Source organism: Dendropsophus ebraccatus, chromosome 7 (genome assembly GCF_027789765.1).
Source record: "Dendropsophus ebraccatus isolate aDenEbr1 chromosome 7, aDenEbr1.pat, whole genome shotgun sequence".
Classification (NCBI taxonomy): domain Eukaryota; kingdom Metazoa; phylum Chordata; class Amphibia; order Anura; family Hylidae; genus Dendropsophus; species Dendropsophus ebraccatus.
Window position 1 is genome coordinate 126,093,170 of NC_091460.1, and position 23,580 is coordinate 126,116,749.

Consider the following 23,580-nt stretch of genomic DNA (forward strand, 5'->3'; position numbering starts at 1 on the left):
AGGAGTATGCCCCGATGTTGGCAGCGCAGTGACAACCTGTCACCCCTGGAGAGCCCTCCCCGAACCCACTGTAGCCCTGGATACGGCCCCCATACTTCCACGAGAAGATGAATGGGCAGCCATATCTCCACAGCAGTAGCGGCATCAGGAGTGGGACCGGCAGGATGGGGTAAGTATGGGGGGCTGTACCCAGGGGTAGGGTGGGTTCTAGGGGCTGGCTACTATATAGGACTATTGGGGAGGGCTGGCTACTATATGAGACTACAGGGGAGGGCTGGCTACTATATGAGACTACTGGGGAGGGCTGGCTACTATATGAGACTACAGGGGAGGGCTGGCTACTATATGAGACTACAGGGGAGGGCTGGCTACTATATGAGACTACAGGGGAGTGCTGGCCACTATATGAGACTACTGGGGAGGGCTGGCTACTATATGAGACTACAGGGGAGGGCTGGCTACTATATGAGACTACAGGGGAGGGCTGGCTACTATATGAGACTACAGGGGATGGCTGGCTACTATGAGACTACTGGGGAGAGATGGCTACTATATGAGACTACAGGGGAGGGCTGGCTACTATATGAGACTACTGGGGAGGGCTGGCTACTATATGAGACTACAGGGGAGGGCTGGCTACTATATGAGACTACAGGGGAGGGCTGGCCACTATATGAGACTACTGGGGAGGGCTGGCTACTATATGAGACTACTGGGGAGGGCTGGCTACTATATGAGACTACAGGGGAGGGCTGGCTACTATATGAGACTACAGGGGATGGCTGGCTACTATGAGACTACTGGGGAGAGATGGCTACTATATGAGACTACTGGGGAGAGATGGCTACTATACAAGACACTATTGGGGGCTGGCTACTATATGAGACTACAGGGGAGGGCTGGCTTCTATATGAGACTAGAGGGGAGGCCTGGCTACTATATGAGACTACAGGGGAGGGCTGGCTTCTATATGAGACTACAGGGGAGGACTGGCTACTACATGGGGCAATATTGGGGGGGGGGTTGTTTGGCTATTACATGAGGAACAATTATGGGATTAACTACTGCTTGAGGGAAATAACGGGTAACTACCATGTGGGTTACAGAGGAAGGCTTCTATATAGGTGGGTAGGGTGCTGCAATTTGATTGACACTATACCACTTCCAAAATAGGTTCAAGGTGCGCTTTATTTATGTAATACAAAATTGGGGTACAGGAGACTGTATGAAATGTATTTACTGCTGCTCAATGACATTTGCTAAATTACACAGTATAATGATGCTATAAAGACTCACTTGATCTTTGCTTGGAAAGTAGTGAAGGAAAAATCCCAAGAGGATTCCAGCTGCAATGCCAACAACAACTTCCAACACCCCTCGCATAATGCTGTTAAAGGTGGAGCCTATAAAACAAAGCAAAACGGCAGCTGCAATACAGTATAGTACATTCTGTACAATTATTTTTGTTTGCATGTCTGCTCCACCATACATACAAAGGAGCTGATTTACTTATGTGCTTCTGTCAGTAAATTGTCCGTTTTTTGTCCATTTTCCCTGCCGGTTCACAGTTCTCCCTCATTTACTAATGGAGTGCGAAACAAAAATGCCAGAAACTCGACTCGCCTATAATTTTTTGTAGAAAAACCCGGTCGTTTTGTGGGCGTGTCCTTTAAAACCCGCCATAACCGACATTCTTATTGAGCAAACCGTAATTTTTTACGGGTTTTCCAATCTAGAAATCATCTCAAGTGTGGAGGGATGGTGGTTGGGTTATAGTTTTGTCCAGTGAGAAACCTGCTGAATTTACTAAGGGTAATGAGACACTAAGGGGGAGATTTATCAAACATGGTGTAAAGTGAAACTGGCTGAGTTGCCCCTAGCAACCAATCAGATTCCACCTTTCATTTTCCAAAGAGTCTGTGAGTAATGAAAGGTGGAATCTGATTGGTTGCTAGGGACAACTGAGCCAGTTTCACTTTACACCATGTTTGATAAATCTCCCCCTATATCTGTCAGTGTAGGAAAGTAAAACATTAATGTGCATGTACATATAGATATGTAAAACTGTACTGTATGTTATATGTGCAGTTACCTTGTGCTTTGTCTAGTTAAAAGGGGAAGTTCACAAAAAAAAATTATTTCAAATCAACTGGTGCTAGAAAGTGCCAGAGATTTGTAATTTGCTTCTATTAAAAAAAAATCTTGTCTTCCAGTACTTATCAGCTGTTGTATGTTCTACAGGAAGTAGTGTTTTCTTTACAGTCTGACACAGTGCTCGCTGCTGCCACCTCTGTCCATGTCAGGAACTGTCCAGAGCAGCAGCAAATCCTCACAGTTAACCTCTCTTGCTCTCCAGACTGGAAAGAATACCACTTACTGCAGGACATACAGTAGCTGATTAGTACTGGAAGACATGAGATTTTTTAAATACAAATTTCTGGCCCTTTCTGTTCTTTTGTGAACTACCCCTGTTTCTTTTTTTGTGAACTACCCTTTTAGGTCCTTGCATGTTACAAAAAAAAGAGGAGCAGTTTTTTTTTCTAATATTATTAGTGAATATGTTGACATAGCAGCAGAAATGTACATGTACAATGTTTGACCAGTTTTTTTTCTTGTTCATCTCCACCAACCTGTGATTCGTGTCAGACCAACATTCTTCTGTCCTATTTCCAGTGACACTGGTATAAACACTAACCTCAACCTTTTATCACAGAGTACAGATTTTTGGGGTATTGTGTAGCATTGCAAGCATTGATCTCTCACTAAATATGTAATCCTTGAAATCCATGTGGTTCCTTATAACATCTGCGTTTTTTATATATTCATACTGAATAAAGTGCAATATGGAAGCACATGTACATCTTTACCTGATGAGAAGGCCATGCCAAAACAGGTGTTGAAACCAGTTATAGCTAGGACATCATCAAAACTTCCAGCTGCCATGAGTAATGTTGGTATCCCCTTATCTACCCCATAGCCTTCTTTCTGCAGAAGTAGCATAGAAGGTACTACAACAGCAGGGGATACGGCACCTAAAACAAAACTAGCCAAAAACAACATAAGGAAGTGTATTATACAAAGTCTGGGCTGCAAATGCATTTACACATGGGGCAGAAAGTACTAATAACTAAGAAAGCCGACCCATCTGGCAGCAAAATTTTTTTTTTTTTTTTTTTTAAATTGAACTATCACTTATAACTATTTAACTCTCCTCAGTCTCTAGTTTGCTTGCCTTCTACTCAAATCACCGATGTATATCATTAGTTTGCTAGGTGCATTAAAGGGGGGACTCCCATGGAAACTAATATAGTTATATTTGTAGGACTGGTCAAGGTAAATATTTTTGCAAATACATTCATTTTGCTATTGTTGACAGCTCGTTGCCTAGGTTACTGACCACTACCATCCTTGAAAAGCAGTGGTCAAATTTTGTTCAAAAGTCACTAATGCTGGCGCAAATTCACTCCAGTTTGGATCTGTCGCTAGGTTTATTCTGCCTGAAATGGGGACAGCATAAACTAGTGACAGAAATGGTGAACAGATCGGTGTATTACTTACATCATTATGTTCAGCCGTTCTCCTAATATGCAGGAGAATAGGATTCTAGCCACACCCCTCCCTTCACCCTCCAGCTGCTGATTGACAGGTGACAGCCTATACACAGTATAGGTAGATAACTGCCAATCAGCAGCTGGTGGGTGGAGTTTTCTGCTTTAGGGTGTGTTCACACGTACAGGATCTGCAGCAGATTTGAAGCCACAGATTCAAAGCAAATCAAATCTGGGCCATCAAATCTGCTGCAGATCCTGTTCGTGTAAACGCACCCTCAATGAATATCCAGGACTACTGGGCTCATGCACATAATGGAGAGAACTTCTTATTGTCCATGTTATTCAGGGGGATATCTCTGGATCAGCTGCACAGAACAATGTAAGTGATACATCAATCTGTTCAGCTTCTTTGTCATTAATTTAGGTTACCCTAAAGGCCCTAATTCACGGAATGATTATCGGCCATATTTGGCCGTTACAACCGATAATCGTCCCGTGGAATAGGAGGCAACGATCAACAGACATCGTTCATGTCAGCTGATCGTTGAAGTCCTTTGTCTTTCAACATGTTGAAAGACAAACAACTTATATAGCAGCGATCTGCTGCCGCTGCCCCGCGCAATAGGAGCGGCGACAGCAGACCGCCGCTATATCCTATGGGCTGCCCAGACAATCAGCCATAACCCGGGTAGCCCCCCCACAGCTTCCCCCGGCCCTCCCCGGACTCACCCGCTCGCTGCAGCCACGTGGAATAGCGGCGGCAGCGAGTGGGGAACGAGGAGCTGTAGTGCCCGTTAAATAGGCCCTTTAGCTAAGACAGCACAAACCTACTGACAGAGTCTCTTTAAATTGCTACATGTGTTAACTTAATGGAACACTAACATTCAGTAGCTTGTCAAAAGACTCAAATTTATGAACGCCCATGCGCCTTTTTAATAAACTTGGAACGCACGCATGACCTCATAGACCTCCCTGAGCAGGCTAATAAGAAGGAGTGCAGCTGAGAAGCCTTCAAGGTGAGACAGGTGAGGGGGGGACAGGGAGTCGGGGACAGTCTGTGTGGGCTCAGGAGTGGCCACCCCTCCCTGCATTCACCTAATTTCACTACTGGTGCCATAACATCAGTGTTTTTCAAGGATTCCACGGATGTAGCATCCATGTAAAACACTGGTCCCATAGGTTTGTATTGGGGAATCCGGATCGTTTAAAGGGGTATTCCCCCCAAGAGCTAAAAAAAAATGTATTGCTCCCAAACCTAGCTGGCCTTACTCACCAAGTCCCCCTGAGTATTTTGAGCCGTCTCCCATCTTTCTAGCTGCTGCCGTTCCTGAGTTACAACTTTTTCTAAAACATGGTCTATATCCAAGATAGGAAACTACATTTCCCATCATGCAATGCTTCTGCCGGATGATGGTGAAGTAGCAGAGCTGAGACAATGAAGGAGATAATGAGAGTGTAGCAGAGCTGAGTTGGGGGGACGTGTAGCAGAGCTGAGTTGGCGGGGACGGTGTAGTAGAGCTGAGTTGGCGGGGACGCCGATGTAGCAGAGCTGAGTTGGCGGGGACGCCGGTGTAGCAGAGCTGAGTTGGCGGGGACGCCGGTGTAGCAGAGCTGAGTTGGCGGGGACGCCGGTGTAGCAGAGCTGAGTTGGCGGGGACGCCGGTGTAGCAGAGCTGAGATGGCAGTGACAGTGTAGCAGAGCTGAGTTGGCGGGGACCCGGGGTAGCAGAGCTGAGTTGGGGGGGACACCGGTGTAGCAGAGCTGAGTTGGCGGGGACGCCGGTGTAGCAGAGCTGAGTTGGCGGGGACGCCGTGTAGCAGAGCTGAGTTGGCGGGGACGCCGGTGTAGCAGAGCTGAGTTGGCGGGGACGCCGGTGTAGCAGAGCTGAGTTGGCGGGGACGCCGGTGTAGCAGAGCTGAGTTGGCGGGGACGGTGTAGCAGAGCTGAGATGGCAGTGACGGTGTAGCAGAGCTGAGTTGGCGGGGACTCCGGTGTAGCAGAGCTGAGTTGGCGGGGACGCCGGTGTAGCAGAGCTGAGTTGGCGGGGACGGTGTAGCAGAGCTGAGTTGGCGGGGACGGTGTAGCAGAGCTGAGTTGGCGGGGACGGTGTAGCAGAGCTGAGATGGCAGTGACGGTGTAGCAGAGCTGAGTTGTCAGGGACGCCGGTATGGCAGAGCAGAGTTGGCGGTGATGCGGGCGATTGCGAGGGGCGGAGCTTGTGGTGGTGGGGGGGGGGCCGAGCTTGCTGCGGGTGATTGCGGGGGGCGGAGCTAGTCGCGGGCGATTGCGGGGGCGGAGCTTGCCATGGGGGGGGGGCGCGGGTGAGTGCAGAGGCTATGCTGCGGGTGAGTAAGGGATGCCACGGGGGGCTGTGTGCTGCCGGGAGGCTCTGGACACAGGGGGTGAGCTCTGGGCTGGGGGTGACCGGGTGGCTGCTGTTAGAGAGGGATGCAGTCACAGCTGCAGAGATCACTGTCTCCCTCTGTAACAGCAGCCACCCCATCAGTGTTCTCAGTCACTTCACTGTGCTGGGACTGAGGACACGTGATGCCGACACGGAGGGTGGGGGCCAGGAGCAGGGAGCGTGTCGGGTTGGACTGAGGTCTGATGATTCTATGCAATCCGTGGGGGTGAATGCAGCTGGATAACAGCAAAACTGTGCAGAATCCGTAATATCTGTATATTGGAAAGATGAAAAGCTACGGGTGGGCAGCGTACTAATGCAAAAATAATTTTGGGGGGAATACCCCTTTAAATAGACAGTATTCAATGGACCATAATATTGACCATGATCACAAATCCAGGGACAAATTCCACAGGATGTGTGAATAAAGCCTAAGGTGGAGATTTGTCAAGCTGTTTTACAGTAAGAATGTCAGACTTTGTCTAGCGTCCATATACAAATATGATTTGCAAACAGCCAACTCCTTGCTATGAAGCCAACCAGGTCTAACAACAAAAGCTAATGCTATTGGGGCGAGGGACATCTTTCAATCCATCCTGAACAATAAAAACACAGACCAGAGATTAAGAAGACTTACCCCAACATAAATCCCCAGGTCAGTGGCAGTCCCATCAGAAGGTGAGAGAAAAGTGCAGCTGAACAAGACTCGATGGCGCAGGGGCCAAAAGAAAGTCGTAAACACACTGCCTTCAGTTTTTTTAAGGCCTAAAAAAAATTATAGAAAATTGTGTTAAAAAACGATTCCATTTATCAATAACCTAATTCCCACAAGCACATTTCATATGTATGTAAGACTAAGGTCACACTTTATTATTGCTTTCTGTTTCGACCCACTCCTGGTTTTGGTTGAAAAAAGACTGACGGAAATGCTATGTGTGAACAGAGCCTCAATGTTATACTGACTGAGGTACACAGACAAAGAAATCTGCATTCTGAGTCCTACACTTAAGACCCTATTACACGGAACGATTATCGGCTGATCGTTGCAGTCGTTTTTCTTTCAACGTGTTAAAAGACAAACGACTCATATAGCAACGATCTACTGCCGTCAGTCCGTGGAATAGGAGCGGTGGCGTTTGCTCCTCCAGTCGCCCTGTAGAATACAGCCTTTAGGTTAATGGTGTTTTTACAGAGACAAACTTATGTGACAAATCCTTGAAGCCAAAGCCAGGAACAGACTATAAACAGAGAACAGGTCCTAAAGGAAAGACGAAGATTTCTCCTCTTTTCAAATCCATTCCTGGCTTTGGCTTCAATAATCTTTTAGATAAATCTGTCTCTGTAAACACACCATTAGGGTTCATTTACACAGAAAGAATATCTGACAGATCATCTGCCAAAGATTTGAAGCCAAAACCAGAAATGGATTTGAAAAGAGGAGAAATCTCAGGCTTTCCTATGACCTGATCTCTGTTTATAGTCTATTTCTGGCTTTGGCTTCAAATCTTTGGCAGATAATCTGTCAGCTAATCTTTCTGTGTAAATGGACCCTTATGCTAAGTTTACACGGAGCGATAATTGGCCCGATCGTACGATTAACGATTTCGAAGTAACGATTGAGCAGCCCGGCCCCCCGCTCAACCACAGCCCCCTGCGCCGCCCCAATCGCCACCCCCGCCACTCCGATCGCCACCCCCGCCACCGCGATTGCCCCCCCGCTCCGATGGCCCCCCCCCGCCGCTCCAATCGCCACCCCCGCCGCCGCTGCTACGATCGCCCCCCCCCCCGAAGAGGAGTGCTGAAGAGGAGCACTGATTGGCTGAAGAAGAGCCGTTTGAAATTCCCAACTCCCCTCTTCAGCCAATCAATGCAATGAAGAGGGGAGTCGGGAATTTCGAAGACCTGCTACGCGGAGCAGGTAACGTATGCTTGTGGCCGTTGCGGCGATCGGAGTGGCGGCGGCGGGGGTGGGGTGGAACGATCAGATCGGTGGCGGTGGTGGTGGCGATCGGGGAGGCGGCGGGGGTGGCGATCAGAGCAGTGTCGATCGAGCCGGCGCAGGGGGCTGCGGATGAGCGGGGGGCCGGGCTGCGAGCAGCGGGCGGGGCTGCGGCCGGAACGATCGGCGAATTTTTTGCGAACAACGATTTAAGAACATGTTAAAAGATGAAAATGAACGATTTATCGATCGTTCGCCGCATTTACACGTACAATTATCGTTCGAATTCGATCATTATCGCAAAAATTCACCCGATAATCGTTCCGCGTAAACGTAGCATTAGTCAATGGCAAATAATTTACATATTTGATGCACCTGATCATAAGGTACACCTAAAATTTAGAGGGGGGAATGGGAAAAGGTTTTTCGATGCAGCACTACACAGTGAAGGAAGTTCGTCTCTGTTCAATGTGTAGCGGTGGTGATATGGGACTGCAGCTCAGGTCCCATTCAAGTGAATAGGAGATGAGCTGCAATTACAGATGTGTAATGCTATGGGCAAAATGTATCCGTTTGCTCAGGTTGTTCTAAGAGCAGTGGTGTCAGGGAGTTAACCGTCAATGAGCTGTAGGAGGCTTCTCCCTGGCACCACTGCTCCCAGAACAACCAGATACAGAGGGCCACTTGTGCTTTGGTAAGGGAGTTGGTCGCAAGCTGCCCTCTAAGATGGTGCCGAACATGTTCGCTTTATAAGACACGTGAAGTCCCCCCCCCACACACACACACACTTTGCGGGGGGAGAAAAGTGTGTCTTATAAAACAAAAAATACTGTATTTCTAGCTGGAATGGTCCAGTATAAATAGAAAAATAGAAAAAAAAAGTTCCGGTGGGCACTCACCATAAAATATTTATTTCATCTTTTTAAAATCAGGGTAGACAAACAATTGTGCAGGGTGAGCATGATGTGGATGCCAGAACTCCTCACTCAGCACGGCATCCACATCCACATCATGCTCACCCTGCACAATTGTTTGTCTACCCAGATTTTAAGAAGATGAAATAAAGTTAAAAGATTTTATGGTGAGTGCCCGCTGGAATTTTTTTCTATTTTTCTATTTATACTGGATTTAAATGAATTACGAACAGTAGTGAGCACCACCTATGTATATGCAATATCCAAGATAAGTTTTCGGAAGTAATATTTTGATAGTAGTGCCGGTTTCTGTTTTACTTTTTTCTAGCTGGAATGGTGCTGAAGATGCTCACCTTCGGATCCAGTCCAAGGCCAGCACGTGTCAATATGATCGCTAAAGCAATATTTCTCAAGGCAGCAGACCACTTGTAACTGATCTGCACTTGATCCGTGACAAATGGAATATTTCGGATGAGGAAACCAGCAAGTAACATACCTGAAGAGGAAAACACAACCTGTATTACAACTTTTTAAAGTAGAAAGGAAGTAAAAAGAAAAAGCCAAGACTTTAGACCCTTTAGTATGTCCCGCTTAAGTTCTTGTCTTTGGCCTGGCCACAATTTGTAACAGTGGCTTGTATTGTCAATCTATGATTTAATTCGAATAACTTAAAGGGGTTATCCGGCATTACAAAAACATGGCCCCTTTCTTCCAGAGACAACACCAGTTGCAAAACCTGCAACCAAACTGGAGACAAGTGGTGCTGTCTCTGGAAGAAAGTGGCCACTTTTTTCTAACGCTGTATAACCCCTTCCCTTTAACGGCCAAAATCTGCTAAAATATGTATGTCTGCGTCTACCTTTAGTCACCTAATGTTAGACTTTCATAGTCTGGAATGAAGTTTCCCTTTTTATAGCACTTTTGCACCCTCTTCTGGCAAGACCCAGAGAAGAATTTATCAAGGCCGGCGTACAAGTAGGTAGCCCCAATGTCCCACACCAGACTTACTAAGATGCATACGCCTCTCAGTAAATCCGTCTGGCACAGAAATCTACATAGCAGGTGTAATCATGATAAATCAGGCGCGGGAGGAGGCCATGCCTCCTCCCCATCTTGTTTCCCCCTCCCCAGCTCGCCCATTAGTTAAGCAGGATGTTCTTTGTGGAGAAAGACATAGATTTTTTTGCATAAACAACTTGGTTTGAACAAAAATCTGTGCATTTTTCCCTGAAGTACACCAGGTGCAAGTTTGATAAATGACCCCTTTGTGCCTGTAATCATTTATATAACTGCCCAAGACATAACCGAGAAAATAAGTTTCAATGCGATTCCCAAGTTTTAAAAATGATTCCTTAGTTAAAGGAGACTTCCAGGTGGTGGGTGGAAAATAAAAAAGTCAATATGCTTTCCACTCCCTCTGCCAGCGCTGCGCTGCATCACCGAGCTCCCAGACCCCGTCGGCTGTCATCCTCTCCCGGGTTCTGGGTACGTCATGACCCAGGTTTAACATCACGGACAGGTGGGACTTAAGGGCTTATCCAGCCAAAATCTTTTTCTTTCAAATCAACTGGTATCAGAAAGTTATATAGTTTTGTAATTAACTTCTATTTTGTAATTAACTTCTATTAATAAAGCCTAAGTCTTCCTATACTTATTAGCTACTATATGTCCTGCAGGAAATGTTTTATTTTCAGTCTGACATCTCTGGCTGAGACAGGAACTCTGTCTCGGTTTTCTATGAATCCCCATAGAAAACCCTCTCCTGCTCTGGACAGTTCCTGTCTCGGCCAGAGATGTCAGCAGAGAGCACTGTGTCAGACTGGAAATAAAACATTTCCTGCAGGACATACAGCAGCTAATAAAAATGGGAAGACTTGAGATTTTTTAATAGAAGTGAATTACAAATCTATATTTTCGCTGGACAAACCCTTTAGCCCGCTTAGCCCATCATTGACTGCAGCAGTGTCCCGTGCCAGTCACTGACTGGATTAACAGGGCATCCATCAGCCGGGTTGTGACGTAAAAAAAACAAACACACACCGGCCTTCTTCTTTAACTAGCCACTAAAACAGCTAAAATTACTTAGGAACAGTTGGTTGTATGGATCGGATTGTTCACACGTGTCAAGGTCAAGGTCTACATTCACACGTCAGTATGTTTTCCTGGATGAAAATCTGGATCCTCTACTTTTCGTCCGCAATCCGCAAAAAAATCATCTGTTTTGCATCCGTATAGTTTCTGTATTTTTATCCGTTTTTTGTGGATCCGCAAAAAAGGTGTACTGAAGAAAAAGGAGGGGATGACAAAAATGATGTCATTTGCTGTCCCAACCCTCCCAAAAAAATCACCTGGTTGTCTGGGGGCCATTTTACAGTCATTTCTATCAGGCAGGATATTTCTGGCAGGAGGAGCTTGGTGATGTCACAAAAAACGGATCTGTGATACGGATGGTTTTGCGGATTGTAATGTACTCTCCGCAAATTTTGTGCTCTCCATACACATCTATTTGGGTGTCCGTTCCGTAATTACGGACCGTATTACAACATGTCCTAGTTTTTTTTTTGTCACGGATTGCGGATCCGCAAAAAAACTGGATGTATGAATAGCACCATTGAAAATAATGGGTTGTAATGAATTCCGTATTTTCTGGTCTGGGAAAACGGATGAAAAATACTGACGTGTGAATGTAGCCTAAGGAGAAACATTAAGCCTTCAAGTGTACATACCAAGTAGTGGAGGAAGAGGAGGTAGATTTCGTATCCTAATGAGACCTACAAGTTTGCCACCAATGATAGCGGAGAAAAGCAAGGCTAGAATCCCAAACAAGTTTCCACCAGGTAAACACTGAGGACCAGTTATGGACCATACGACCACCCAGACCAGGACCGCCATGATAACTGCAAACACAAAGCGCAAAAACAGTTTTCATCATCCGTCACAAAAGTAGAACATCTGCTATATAATAATAAATGAGGCTACCATTAGTAATTGTAACAGAGAGAAGGCCTTGTGGGGGACAAGAACAAAACTTCTTTATTTTCACACATCCTGTGTCTTTCAGATCCTGCTGCTGCTGCTGGTGGCTGTCGCTGTTTATCAATGCGCTTTCTTCATTGGGTAGTGCTCCATCCGTTGTCTTTGGTGTATCCAGCATCCCGTCCTAGAGCGAAAAAAAACGAACCATGTTAGTTCTATACAGTAGAAGCCAGCATTAAACCAAAGTGATCCCTTCAAATATACTAAACAGTAGTCCGGTACCTTGCTCTCATACAGTCTAGTGCAAAGGCGTCAAAGTCAGCCCCTACAGCTGTTGCAAAACTACAATTCCCATCATGCCTGGACAGCCAAAGCTAAAGCTTTGGCTGTCCAGGCATGATGGGAATTGTAGTTTTGCAACTGTTGGAGAACCTGAGTTTGACACCCCCTGGACTATTATATACAGGGGGCTGACCATGTCTACCTGCATAAGCCACTCTGCAAAGGCTCTATGGGGGGGTGCACAATAATAGCTGTCTGGTAGGGTGGCCGGAAAGTAACTTTTCTTAAGAAACATACCAGAGGACTATTGCTAGTAAGGCTAGGTTCACACTGCGTTTTTGCAATCCGTTTTTTGCAAAAAAAAAACGGATGAAAAAAACGTATGCATTTGTGTGCATCCGTTTTTCCATTGACTTCCATTGTGAAAAAAAACGGATCAAAACGGATGCACACAAATGCATACGTTTTTTTCATCCATTTTTTGCAAAAAGCGCAGTGTGAACCCAGCCTAAAACTTAAGATTTTTTACACAAGCATCCACTATTGTCTTGAGGGAAGACAGCAAACTGCATCTAACCAGGATAGTAAAGAGAAACTGTAGAACCAGATGTACAACTACACAGGAGTCTGCCTGACTCATCCGCTTCCTGAAATAGTACAAACCAGATACCTGTGTCATGTGCAAGAGCGAAAAGACAATCCAAACACTAAGGAAGAGATGCAAAGAATAAGTTATACCAGACAAATGATTTAATGGACATATAAGTCTACTTCAAGGTGTCTGGACAAAATGAATTTGTGAGATGTAGAGAATCTTTGCTAATGTATCCTGTTGCTTCATTATGCACCCAATGAGGAAAGTCTTTGTCTTCATCGCACAGGGTGGCGTCTCTGGTTTCCTACAGACAAGGCCGTATTACCAGCTGTTGCTGCCCCCGGTACTGCACCTGCAGACGCCCCATCTTCTCTCACCAATCAGCATCAGGATTTTCTAGTTTCTGAACATCATATTGATATCTGATTTTTAGGCCACGTTCCCACATTTACTGTAAGACACCACATGCAGCAGTTGTCTCATGCACTAACCAATAGGCGTATGGCCAATAATCCTGGTAACCGCACATGACTACTGGAGAAGAAATGGGAGCCTGCTTTCGGCCACATACATTTCTCTACATGTAGAAACATTGTCGCGTTTTTCATGGTTTTAAACTGCTTAAATCATAACCTGACCAATACCGCCATACTGTGACTGGATAACACCCGCCACACCAGACCTGACCAATACCGCCATACTGTGACTGGATAACACTGACACACCAGACCTGACCAATACCGCCATACTGTGACTGGATAACACTGCCACACCAGACCTGACCAATACCGCCATACTGTGACTGGATAACACTGACACACCAGACCTGACCAATACCGCCATACTGTGACTGGATAACACTGCCATACCAGACCTGACCAATACCGCCATACTGTGACTGGATAACACTGACACACCAGACCTGACCAATACCGCCATACAGTGACTGGATAACACCCGCCATATCAGACCTGACCAATACCGCCATACTGTGACTGGATAACACTGACACACCAGATCTGACCAATACCGCCATACTGTGACTGGATAACACTGCCATACCAGACCTGACCAATACCGCCATACTGTGACTGGATAACACTGCCATACCAGACCTGACCAATACCGCCATACTGTGACTGGATAACACTGACACACCAGACCTGACCAATACCACCATACTGTGACTGGATAACACTGCCATACCAGACCTGACCAATACCGCCATACTGTGACTGGATAACACTGCCATATCAGACCTGACCAATACCGCCATACTGTGACTGGATAACACTGTCATACCAGACCTGACCAATACCGCCATACTGTGACTGGATAACACCGCCATATCAGACCTGACCAATACCACCATCCTGTGACTGGATAACACCCGCCACACCAGACCTGACCAATACCACCATACTGTGACTGGATAAAACCCGCCACACCAGACCTTACCAATACCACCATCCTGTGACTGGATAACACTGCCATATCAGACCTTACCAATACCACCATACTCTGACTGAATAACAGTGCCACACCAGACCTGACCAATACCGCCATACGACTGAATAACACCGCCATACCAGACCTGACCAATACCGCCATACTATGACTGAGTAACACAGCCATGCCCGACCTAACCAATACCGCCATACCCACCCTCGACCCCATCCCTCAAAAAGACACCAGATTTACTGACAAGTCTGAACGGGAGGTGGGAGACTAAAAAGATAAAAGATAAAAAATAAGTTGTTACCTTCCCCCTGGTTCTGGCCCCCTGCAAGGTGCTGCCCTAGGCACCGGACCACGAGTGCCTAGTGGCAAATACGGCCCTGCCTACAGACAAGGCCTAGTTCTGTATCTTAATGTTATTATTGTGCAGAGGTACAAAAACGGTTTCCACTTTTTTATTTTTAATTTCTTTACTACTTCTAGTCCACCCCATCCAATATATGAATTTATTTATTATGGCAACCAAAACAAGATAGATAGATAGACGATAGATAATAGATAGATAGATAGATAGATAGATAGATAGATAGATAGGAGATAGATAGATAGATAGATAGATAGGAGATAGATAGATAGATAGATAGATAGATAGATAGATAAGAGATAGATAGATAGATAGATAGGAGATAGATAGATAGATAGATAGATAGATAGATAGATAGATAGATAGATAGATAGATAGATAGATAGATAGATTTGCATCTACCACTGTTGACATCTGTTCTGTATATATGGATATACAGTGTTAATGGCAGAGTAAGTGCCAGGTGTTTTTTCATACTTTTTCTTAACGAACATTATGTACACCAAATGTAAAAAAAGATGCTAAAGTGGTAAATGAAATGCAACAGTCTGTTGATCAATTGCAAGTAAGGACACCCACTTTAAACCAGAAATTTTATTGGAATGCTACTGCTACTTCAGTATCTGCAATTCACACAGTGTAAGAACGGGCCCTCTTTATTAATTCTTTGCCCTTGATGGTTAACCTTACATCCCAGTCCAGATCTTAAATCCCCTGCTGTGGACACAAGGGCAGTGTCTTACTAGGGGTCCAGATTAAGATTATCTGCCAAAGATTTGAAGCCAAAGCCAGGAACAGACTATAAACAGAGATCAGGCCATAAAGGAAAGCCTGAGATTTCTCCTCTTTTCAAATCCATTCCTGGCTTTGGCTTCAAATCTTTGGCAGATAATCTGTCAGATAATTTTTCTGTGTAAATGAACCCTTAAGGTCCTATTCAATGGGCCAACTGAGAGGAGCTATTAGCGCTCGCTTGCTCCTCGTTCCCCACTTGCTGCTGGCCGCCGCTATTCCAGGCGGCAGCAGCGAGCGGGGGAGTCGGAAGGGGGGGGGGGCTGCCCGGGTGATCGCTAAATCATCTGGGCAGCCCATAGCATACAGCAGCAGTCTGCTGACACTGCTCCTAATCCACAGAGTGACGGCAGCATATCGTTGCTGTATGAGTCGATGAGACGATGTCGGCTGATCGTTGCCTTCTATTCCACAGGACGATTATCGTCCGTAACGGCCGATAATTGTTCCGTGGAATAGGGCTTTTAGACCCCTCTCTGCAGGACAGAACGCTTTCAGCCTAATTAATGAATGATGTCCGACTCAGCAGGTATTTTCCACGCCAGGTGTTTATTATACTCTCAGGATCACATATTAATAGGCGGTCATAATACAGTACACTCTTTACTTGTCTGACCCTGGGTTGGGCACAGGTGTGCCTCAACATGAGCTGTGGACTGTGGATCTGCTATTAGGATTGCTTATCATTTTAGGTGGTCTTCTGCTGAAAGGGATATTTCCATCTCAATAGCTCAAATTTAATATATACAAAGGAATATAACTTTATTACTTAATTTTTTTTAAATGGACTATTCTCTTATCAATTATACTGTTATTGTTGTTATTATTATTATTTTCTTTTGTGTATTGCTTGCTGTCTAGGGTTAGGGTCCGTTCACATGACAGAAAACGGGCAAAAATTCTGAGCGGAACCACCGCCCACGGACTCTGCTCGGAATCCCACCTGCTATCTGTTTCAATGGGATGCCTCGCGCCTCTCCACTCAAAGGATGGGTTCAGACTACGGAATTCTCGTGGATAAATTCCGCGGAATTTCATCGCCTGTACGCGTTCACGGCTGCGCGCCTTTCCACTGGCTCCATAGACACCATTCTATGGGCCGGCTGATTCCGCATTCCGCCGAATTGACATGGCAATTCCTTGAACGGAAGGAGCGCGAGGCATCCCATTGAAACAGATAGCAGGCGGGATTCTGAGTGGAGTCGAGGGGCGGGGGTTTCGCTCAGAATTTCCGCCTGTTTTCAGTAGTGACAACGTGCCTTACAGCCACCACTACAATCTAGTTCTAGTCCTAATTTACGATATTTCTTCAGAGTATGGCATAGACCTTAGGAGTGTGCATTCTGGTGCACTAAATCACAGCCCAGCCACTTCTGTGCAGCCCCATAGAGTTCTATGGTACAGCTCCAGAGTATGGGTGATAGCTATGGAGCTGTCAGAGAGGACAGGAGAGTTATGGAGGCTGTGTGAGCTCTATTCATCCTGCATATGCAAATAACAGATAACAGTGGAACGTCATGGCAAGGACAATGTTTATTATGTGTTTTAGTGCATGAAAAATTTTATTTCCCTGGTGGTCTAAAGCAGTGAAGGGGTCAAAGTTGATTTGAATTGACAGGGCCACCATGACAGTACCTTTCACCCACACATACATAGTTCTACTGCCTGCACGATACTCACCCAGCTCTGTTGCATCATACACACTCAGCTCTACTACTTCATACATCAGATGGGTAGTTCAGAAAATTGAGCACAACCATCAAATGTACATGTGTATGAAACAGGTGGAGCAGAGATGGATTTGTCTTCACTTTTTTCTTTTTTTTTTATGTGGAGCTTTGTTTTTGTTTTTTGTTTTTTTACTTCTGCTTAACTTAATCTACCACACGTCTGCGTCTGATGGTGAATCTGTTCTTTGTTTCAGATTCATCTGAAATACCAAAGCAAGTGCAAATAGCAAGTGTATGAGACCTAGTTGAGCTGAATTTGCCATAAGAGATGCAGCCAAGATTCAAGGCTATACACACTTCACTTATGGTTCCGCCTGTCCCATCGACTCAATGAATTTCCCAAACCCAATTTGCCATCCACCCAAAGACATATCAGACATTGGCGGACGGCAGACTGAGCTTGAGAAATTCATTGAGTCGTCAATGGGACAGGAGGAACTTTAAAAAGGAAGTTCGGCGAAAAATTTTATTTACGTTTTGTATTGCCCCCTAAAAGTTATAGAAATCACCAATATACACTTATTACGGGAAATGCCTATAAAGTACTTTTTTTCCCTGCACTTACTACTGCATCAAGGCTTCACTTCCTGGGTAAAATGGTGATGTCACTTTCTGGATAACATGGTGATGTCCCTTCCTGGATAAAATGGTGATGTCACAACCCGACTACCAGAGCTGTGTGGGCTGTGGCTGCTGGAGAGGATGATGGCAGAGGGATGCTCAGTGTCCCTCCAGTGCCCTGTGTCCCCCTGCCATCATCCTCTCCAGCAGCCACAGTCCGAACAGCTCTGGCAGTCGGGTCGTGACATCACCATGTTATCCAGGAAGTGACATCACCATTTTATCCAGGAAGTGACATCACCATGTTATCCAGGAAGTGACATCACCATTTTTATCCAGGAAGTGACATCACCATGTTATCCAGGAAGTGACATCACCATGTTATCCAGGAAGTGAAGCCTTGATGCAGTAGTAAGTGCAGGGAAAAAGTATTTTATAAGCATTTCCTATAATAAGCGTATATTGGTGATTTGTATAACTTTTGGGGGCCGCAATACAATACTTTACTCCGCCAAGCGGCCTCCACTTGAGCATATTCCGTAGTGTGAACATACCCAAAGCATAGGCCCCCAACCCCTAAATCACACTAGCTTCAGAACACTAAGCACTGAGCCCCAAGGGCTCTACTACACAGGGTGCTTATCTGCCTGTGTAATAGGGATAGTAATCAGCTAAAGAACAAACAAACGCTTCTTTGTCAGCTTATCACATCCCTTTAACCTGTAAAAGACAAACACTGGACGTTGGCCACACTTCTCTCCATGTAATAGGGCATGTGCAGCCAACAACTGATAGCAGTAGAAGGCTGCACAAACAATTCCCCACACTATACTGAAGCCATGTAATAGGCCGGGCCATATTACCAGCTGCTGCTGCTCTTAGGCACTAACCCTGAGGAGGTCAAAGCTTCACTCACAAATAAGCATCATGAATATGAACATCATATTGATATCTGATCAGTCTTAGGCTGCGTTCCCACATTTACTGTACGACACCACATACAGCTGAAGCCAGACCCTCATGTGGTAATAGAAACATTGTCTGAATCCCGTTTCATAGAGACTTGTCAAAAGTTATGACTGGTCCGGGTCTGAGTGTTCAGACCCGCACCAATCTGGAGAATGAGCGGGGAGAAGACACAGTGCAGCGCTTCACTCCCCGTTCTGAGTAAGAAAAAAAAGTCTGACTTATGTTAAATTGACTTCAATGCAAATCATTGCATTGAACATTTGTGTGAACATAAATCTCAGAAATCGAAACTGGGCAGGAGGAGGAAAAGAACTGTGCAGCAGTGTATGGAGCTTCACCCATTTACTTGGGTCTGCAACTGTCTAAAACACTAAAAAAAAAATCTATCTATATTGTCTATCTATGTAAAAAAAAAAAAAGTACCATTTATATATGTTCATTCTACATGTGTGTAACTTTTCTATTTTTACTTTGTGCTTGGTGTAAGCTGTGACTGGCCATGGGAACAATGAAATGAAGAAGAAGAGGTCATGGCAACCATGGATGTGGCTGTCACAGGCTGCAGACCTCCTGGATGTCTGGTGTTGATCTATACCTGTATATCTGTAATATGTTACTGATAACTTTTTGAACCAAAAAAAAAACAAAATAAAATAAATGGTAAAAGTGCCCTTTGTCAATTTTCATCCTATTTGGAGCAGCAAAACGCCCCCAGGGCCCTCTGAGTTGGGGAAGTTTTATTCCGCTAACCCTGTACATTGTTAGCCCATACTTACCTTGCTTTTGTGGTCTGTAGCATTGGATTCTGTAATTGCACAAGACACACTATCAGATGCAGCATCTTCATCTTCTCTGTTGTCTCCTTTTGTCTTATTTTCATTGCACTGTTCATTCATCTTCACAACCTAGGGGAGTCTGTAACAACATAAAAACTACTATAAAACAATGGGGTAACACATAATAGCATTGCATTTTTCAGCATAAGCAACCTAATGATTGCATATGAATATCCCCTAGGGCGACATAAAAAGTGTAAAAAAAAAAATAAGTAAAATAAACTTATTTGGTATTGCCACATGCAGAATTGTCCGATCTATTAAAATATAATGAACGGTGCAAACATCAAATAATACCAAACACTGGAACTGTTGATTTTTGGTTACATCATATGAAATGAAATAAAATGTACCATCTACCCTATGTCGGTACTGATGAGAACTACAGATCATGGCAAAAAATGAGCCATCATACTACTCTGTAGATGAAAAAAATTGTTACAGAGGTCAGAATATGAGCAGTCAAAACCTTGTTTGCTTAAAAAATAAATAAAAAATTTAAAGCGACTCTGTAACCACAATCTGCCCCCCCCAAACCACTTGTACCTTCGGATAGCTGCTTTTAATCCAAGATCTGTCCTGGGGTCCGTTCGGCAGGGGATGCAGTTATTGTTTTAAAAACGACTTTTAATCCTGCAGCGCTGTGTCTAACGGCCGGGGCTTACATTAGTATATGCATTAGGCTGGCACATCCTCTCTGTCCCTCCTCCCCGTCCTCCTCATCATAAGGAATGCTCCAGGCAGATTGCCTCCTATTCCCCACCTGTGTGTGAACATGGGCTGGATCGTTAATACACCTGTGCAAAGCTCAAACAGCAGTAAATGTTCCTGGAGCATTCCTAATGATGAGGAGAGTGGGGAGGAGGGACGGAGAGGGTGTGCCAGCCTAATGCATATACAAATGTAAGCCCCGGCCGTTAGACACAGCGCTGTAGGATTAAAAGTTGTTTTTAGGACAATAACTGCATCACCTACCGAACGGACCCCAGGACAGATCTTGGATTAAAAGCAGCTATCCGAAGGTACAAGTGGTTTGGGGGGGTCAGATTGTGGGTACAGAGTCGCTTTAAGGCTATGTTCACACAACGTGTCCTTATTTAAAAAATTATGGCCATTATTTTACAATGACAGCCGTTAATGAAGTTCATGAACATAATTTATGGCCGTCATTATGAAACAACGGACATTATTTCGCCAAAAAAAAAAAAAGTTGTGTGAACAGAACACATCAGTTTCACAGCTGTTTTACTTTTTTTTTCTGTTTCACGGCACATTTTATGGTAAAAATGAAGGGTGTTTATATAAAGTACTATTGGTTTGTTATTGTGACTTTTAATATCACAAAAAAAACTTTAAATATAGAATAAAAAAATAAAATAAAGTACTATTAGTTTTGCAACTCTTACGGTGTGTTTACACAGGCAGATTTATCTGGCAGATTTTTAAGCCAAAGACAGGAACGGACCCTAAACAGGGAACGGGTCATAAAGGAAAGACTGAGATTTCTCCTCTTTTGAAATCCATTCCTGGCTTTGGCTTCCAAAATCTGTCAGATAAATCTGCCTGTGTAAATGCAACATTAGGCTGGGTTCACACTACGTATATTTCAGTCAGTATTGTGGTCCTCATATTGCAACCAAAACCAGGAGTGGATTAAAAGCACAAAGGCTCTGTTCACACAATGTTGTAATTGAGTGGATGGCCGCCATTTTATGGCAAATATTTGCTGTTATTTTAAAACAACGGCTGTTATATTGAAATAATGGCCGTTATTTACTGTTATATGAAAGAGAGTTCTGGGTAATCGTTATACCTATAGTACCTTGTGTAGTATACCAGTTTGGAGTGGAATGAAGGAGTAAGGGCAGTAGCGGCTCTTCCTCCAGCTGAAGGTTTTTGGCCATCCTAGGCGGCTTTCCTATTAGGGTATCCTATGCTTGACTTACTATAAAGCACCCAAAGAAATTCAAGCATTCCCCCAGTAACAGCTGCTGCCATTCCTGCAAGCTGTGGGTAAGGCTGGGTTCACACTGCATTTTTAGCATACGTTTAACGGATCCGTTTTTTTTTTACGGACAAAAAAAAGTGTCAGCAATGTTTTTGTGTCCGTCAAAAAAAACAGATCCGTTTTGATCTGTTTTTTTTTTTTTTTTATAATGGAAGTCAATGGAAAAACGGATCAAAACAGATGCACACAAATGCATCCGTTTTTGCAATCCGTTTTTTTTCCAAAAACGGATGAAAAAAACGTATTGCAAAAACGCAGTGTGAACCCAGCCTTACATAACACTTTGACATTGGGTTGTTATTTTGTAACATTTATAAAACAACCACCAAATTGTCATCTTTTACTATAACTATATTTTGGTCATTAAGGGTATAAACCCACACACCGCATATGCAGCGTATTTACTGCTGCGATACGCAGCAAACTCGCAGCAGATTAGATCTAAATAACTGAACACAGCATCAAATCTGTACCAACAAATCTGCTGCGTATTTGTTGCGTATACGGTGTTTGGGTTTATACCCTGCGGGTACGTTCACACTTACCGGATCCGCAGCGTATTTTCTGCTGCGGATCCGCAGCAGATTTCATTTAAATAACTGAACACAGTATCAAATCTGCACCATCAAATCTGCTGCGGATCCTGTAGGTGTGAACACACCCTTAACAAAGATTCATTGTGTGCTGAAACGAATACACAGTATGGAGATCCCATTGATTTACATAGAAGGTGTAGTGGCACCCAGCAGGTATGTTTTATTAATGATAGCGAACTTACAAAACAAACAGGTGCAGGGTTTATCCAGTAGGGTGGGACCCCTGATAAAGTGCACAGTGCTTGGAGTAGCAGAGAATGAATGTTACCGCCAGGGACAGACTCAACCCTTAGGCTATGTTTCCATTTTTGCGCAGTATTTTTCAACCATAACCAGGAGTGGATTGAAAACACAGAAAGGCTACGTTCACACACTGTTAAAACTGAGTGGATGGCCGTTATTTAATGGCAAATAGTTACCATTATTTTAAAACAACGGACGTTATTTGCCATTAAATGGCGGTCATCAACTCAATTTTAACAGTGTGTGAACAGAGCCTTTCTGTGTTTTCTATCCACTCCTGGTTTTGGTTGAAAAATACTGACCAAAATACTGGGCAAAAATACTGTGTGGAAACATAGGGCCCTATTCCACCGGACGATTATCGTTCGTTAATCGTTAACGATTATGCGATCTCAAACGACCGCTATTGCGAAAGACCTGAAAACGTTCACTCATTTCCATGGAACGATAATCGTTACTTATGATCGTATTTGCGATCGTTTTTTCTTCGCTATTGCGTTCGTATTTACTGCGAACGACCGAACGACGTCTTATTCAATGCGAACGATTTGCGAAAGTTTTGCGAACGAGCAATGATAAAAATAGGTCCAGGTCTTATAAAGCGATCAACGATTTCTCGTCCGGTCGTTAATCGTTAACTGCATTTCAACCGAACGATTATCGTTTAGATTCGAACGATTTAACGATAATTGTCCAGTGGAATAGGGCCCTTAGGCTGCAGTCACACGTTTTTGTGAAGTTATCCGTGATCATGGACAATTTTATAGCCCATTGCTTTCTATCGGGCAATTCACACATTCTGTTTTTTTTCACGGATCCGCAATCTGTTCCGTGAAAAAAATAGGACGTCATAACGAGATCACAGATTCCCTCATAGACGTCTGTATCCGTGTTTTTCACAGATTGCAAGGATGTGATATCCGTGTACTTCTGTGCAATCCGTGAAAAACACGCATGTGATGTAAGGCTGGGTTCACACTACGTTTTTTGCAATCCGTTTTTCTTTTCATCTGTCTTTTGCAAAATGGAAAAAACCTATGCATGTGTGCGCATCCATTTTGATCCATTTCTCCATAGAATTCCATTATAAACGGACACAAAAATGAGATTGACAACGTTTTTGTGTATGTTAAAAAAACGTATCCATATTGATCCGTCTTTTTTTTTATAATGGAATTCAATAGAAAAACGGATGCACACACATGCATCATATTTTTCCATCCGTTTTTTGCAAAAAAAAAAAAAAAGAATAAAAAAAAAACGGATTGCAAAAACGTAGTGTGAACCCAGCCTAATCGGCGTAAATCTAAAAAGCTTTAGGGTATATTCACACGGTCGCTGCGAGCCCGGCAGGTCCTGGC

The 23,580-nt window shown here is 44.3% G+C and overlaps 1 protein-coding gene across 2 annotated transcripts in view; it reads right to left on the minus strand.

Moving 5' to 3' along the window:
* Positions 1 to 23,580, minus strand: part of LOC138797778 (sodium/hydrogen exchanger 9B2-like) — a 36,059-nt gene that overhangs the window by 11,208 nt on the left and 1,271 nt on the right. For both annotated transcript variants that reach the window (XM_069978385.1, XM_069978386.1), the window contains exons 2-8: positions 19,313 to 19,451; positions 11,789 to 11,969; positions 11,536 to 11,706; positions 9,163 to 9,305; positions 6,594 to 6,721; positions 2,868 to 3,043; positions 1,297 to 1,403 (exon numbers count right to left, since the gene is read on the minus strand). In XM_069978385.1, the coding sequence (XP_069834486.1) occupies positions 1,297 to 1,403; positions 2,868 to 3,043; positions 6,594 to 6,721; positions 9,163 to 9,305; positions 11,536 to 11,706; positions 11,789 to 11,969; positions 19,313 to 19,432 (1,026 nt within the window). In that variant the 5' untranslated portion in view covers positions 19,433 to 19,451. The remainder of the gene's footprint in view (positions 1 to 1,296; positions 1,404 to 2,867; positions 3,044 to 6,593; positions 6,722 to 9,162; positions 9,306 to 11,535; positions 11,707 to 11,788; positions 11,970 to 19,312; positions 19,452 to 23,580) is intronic.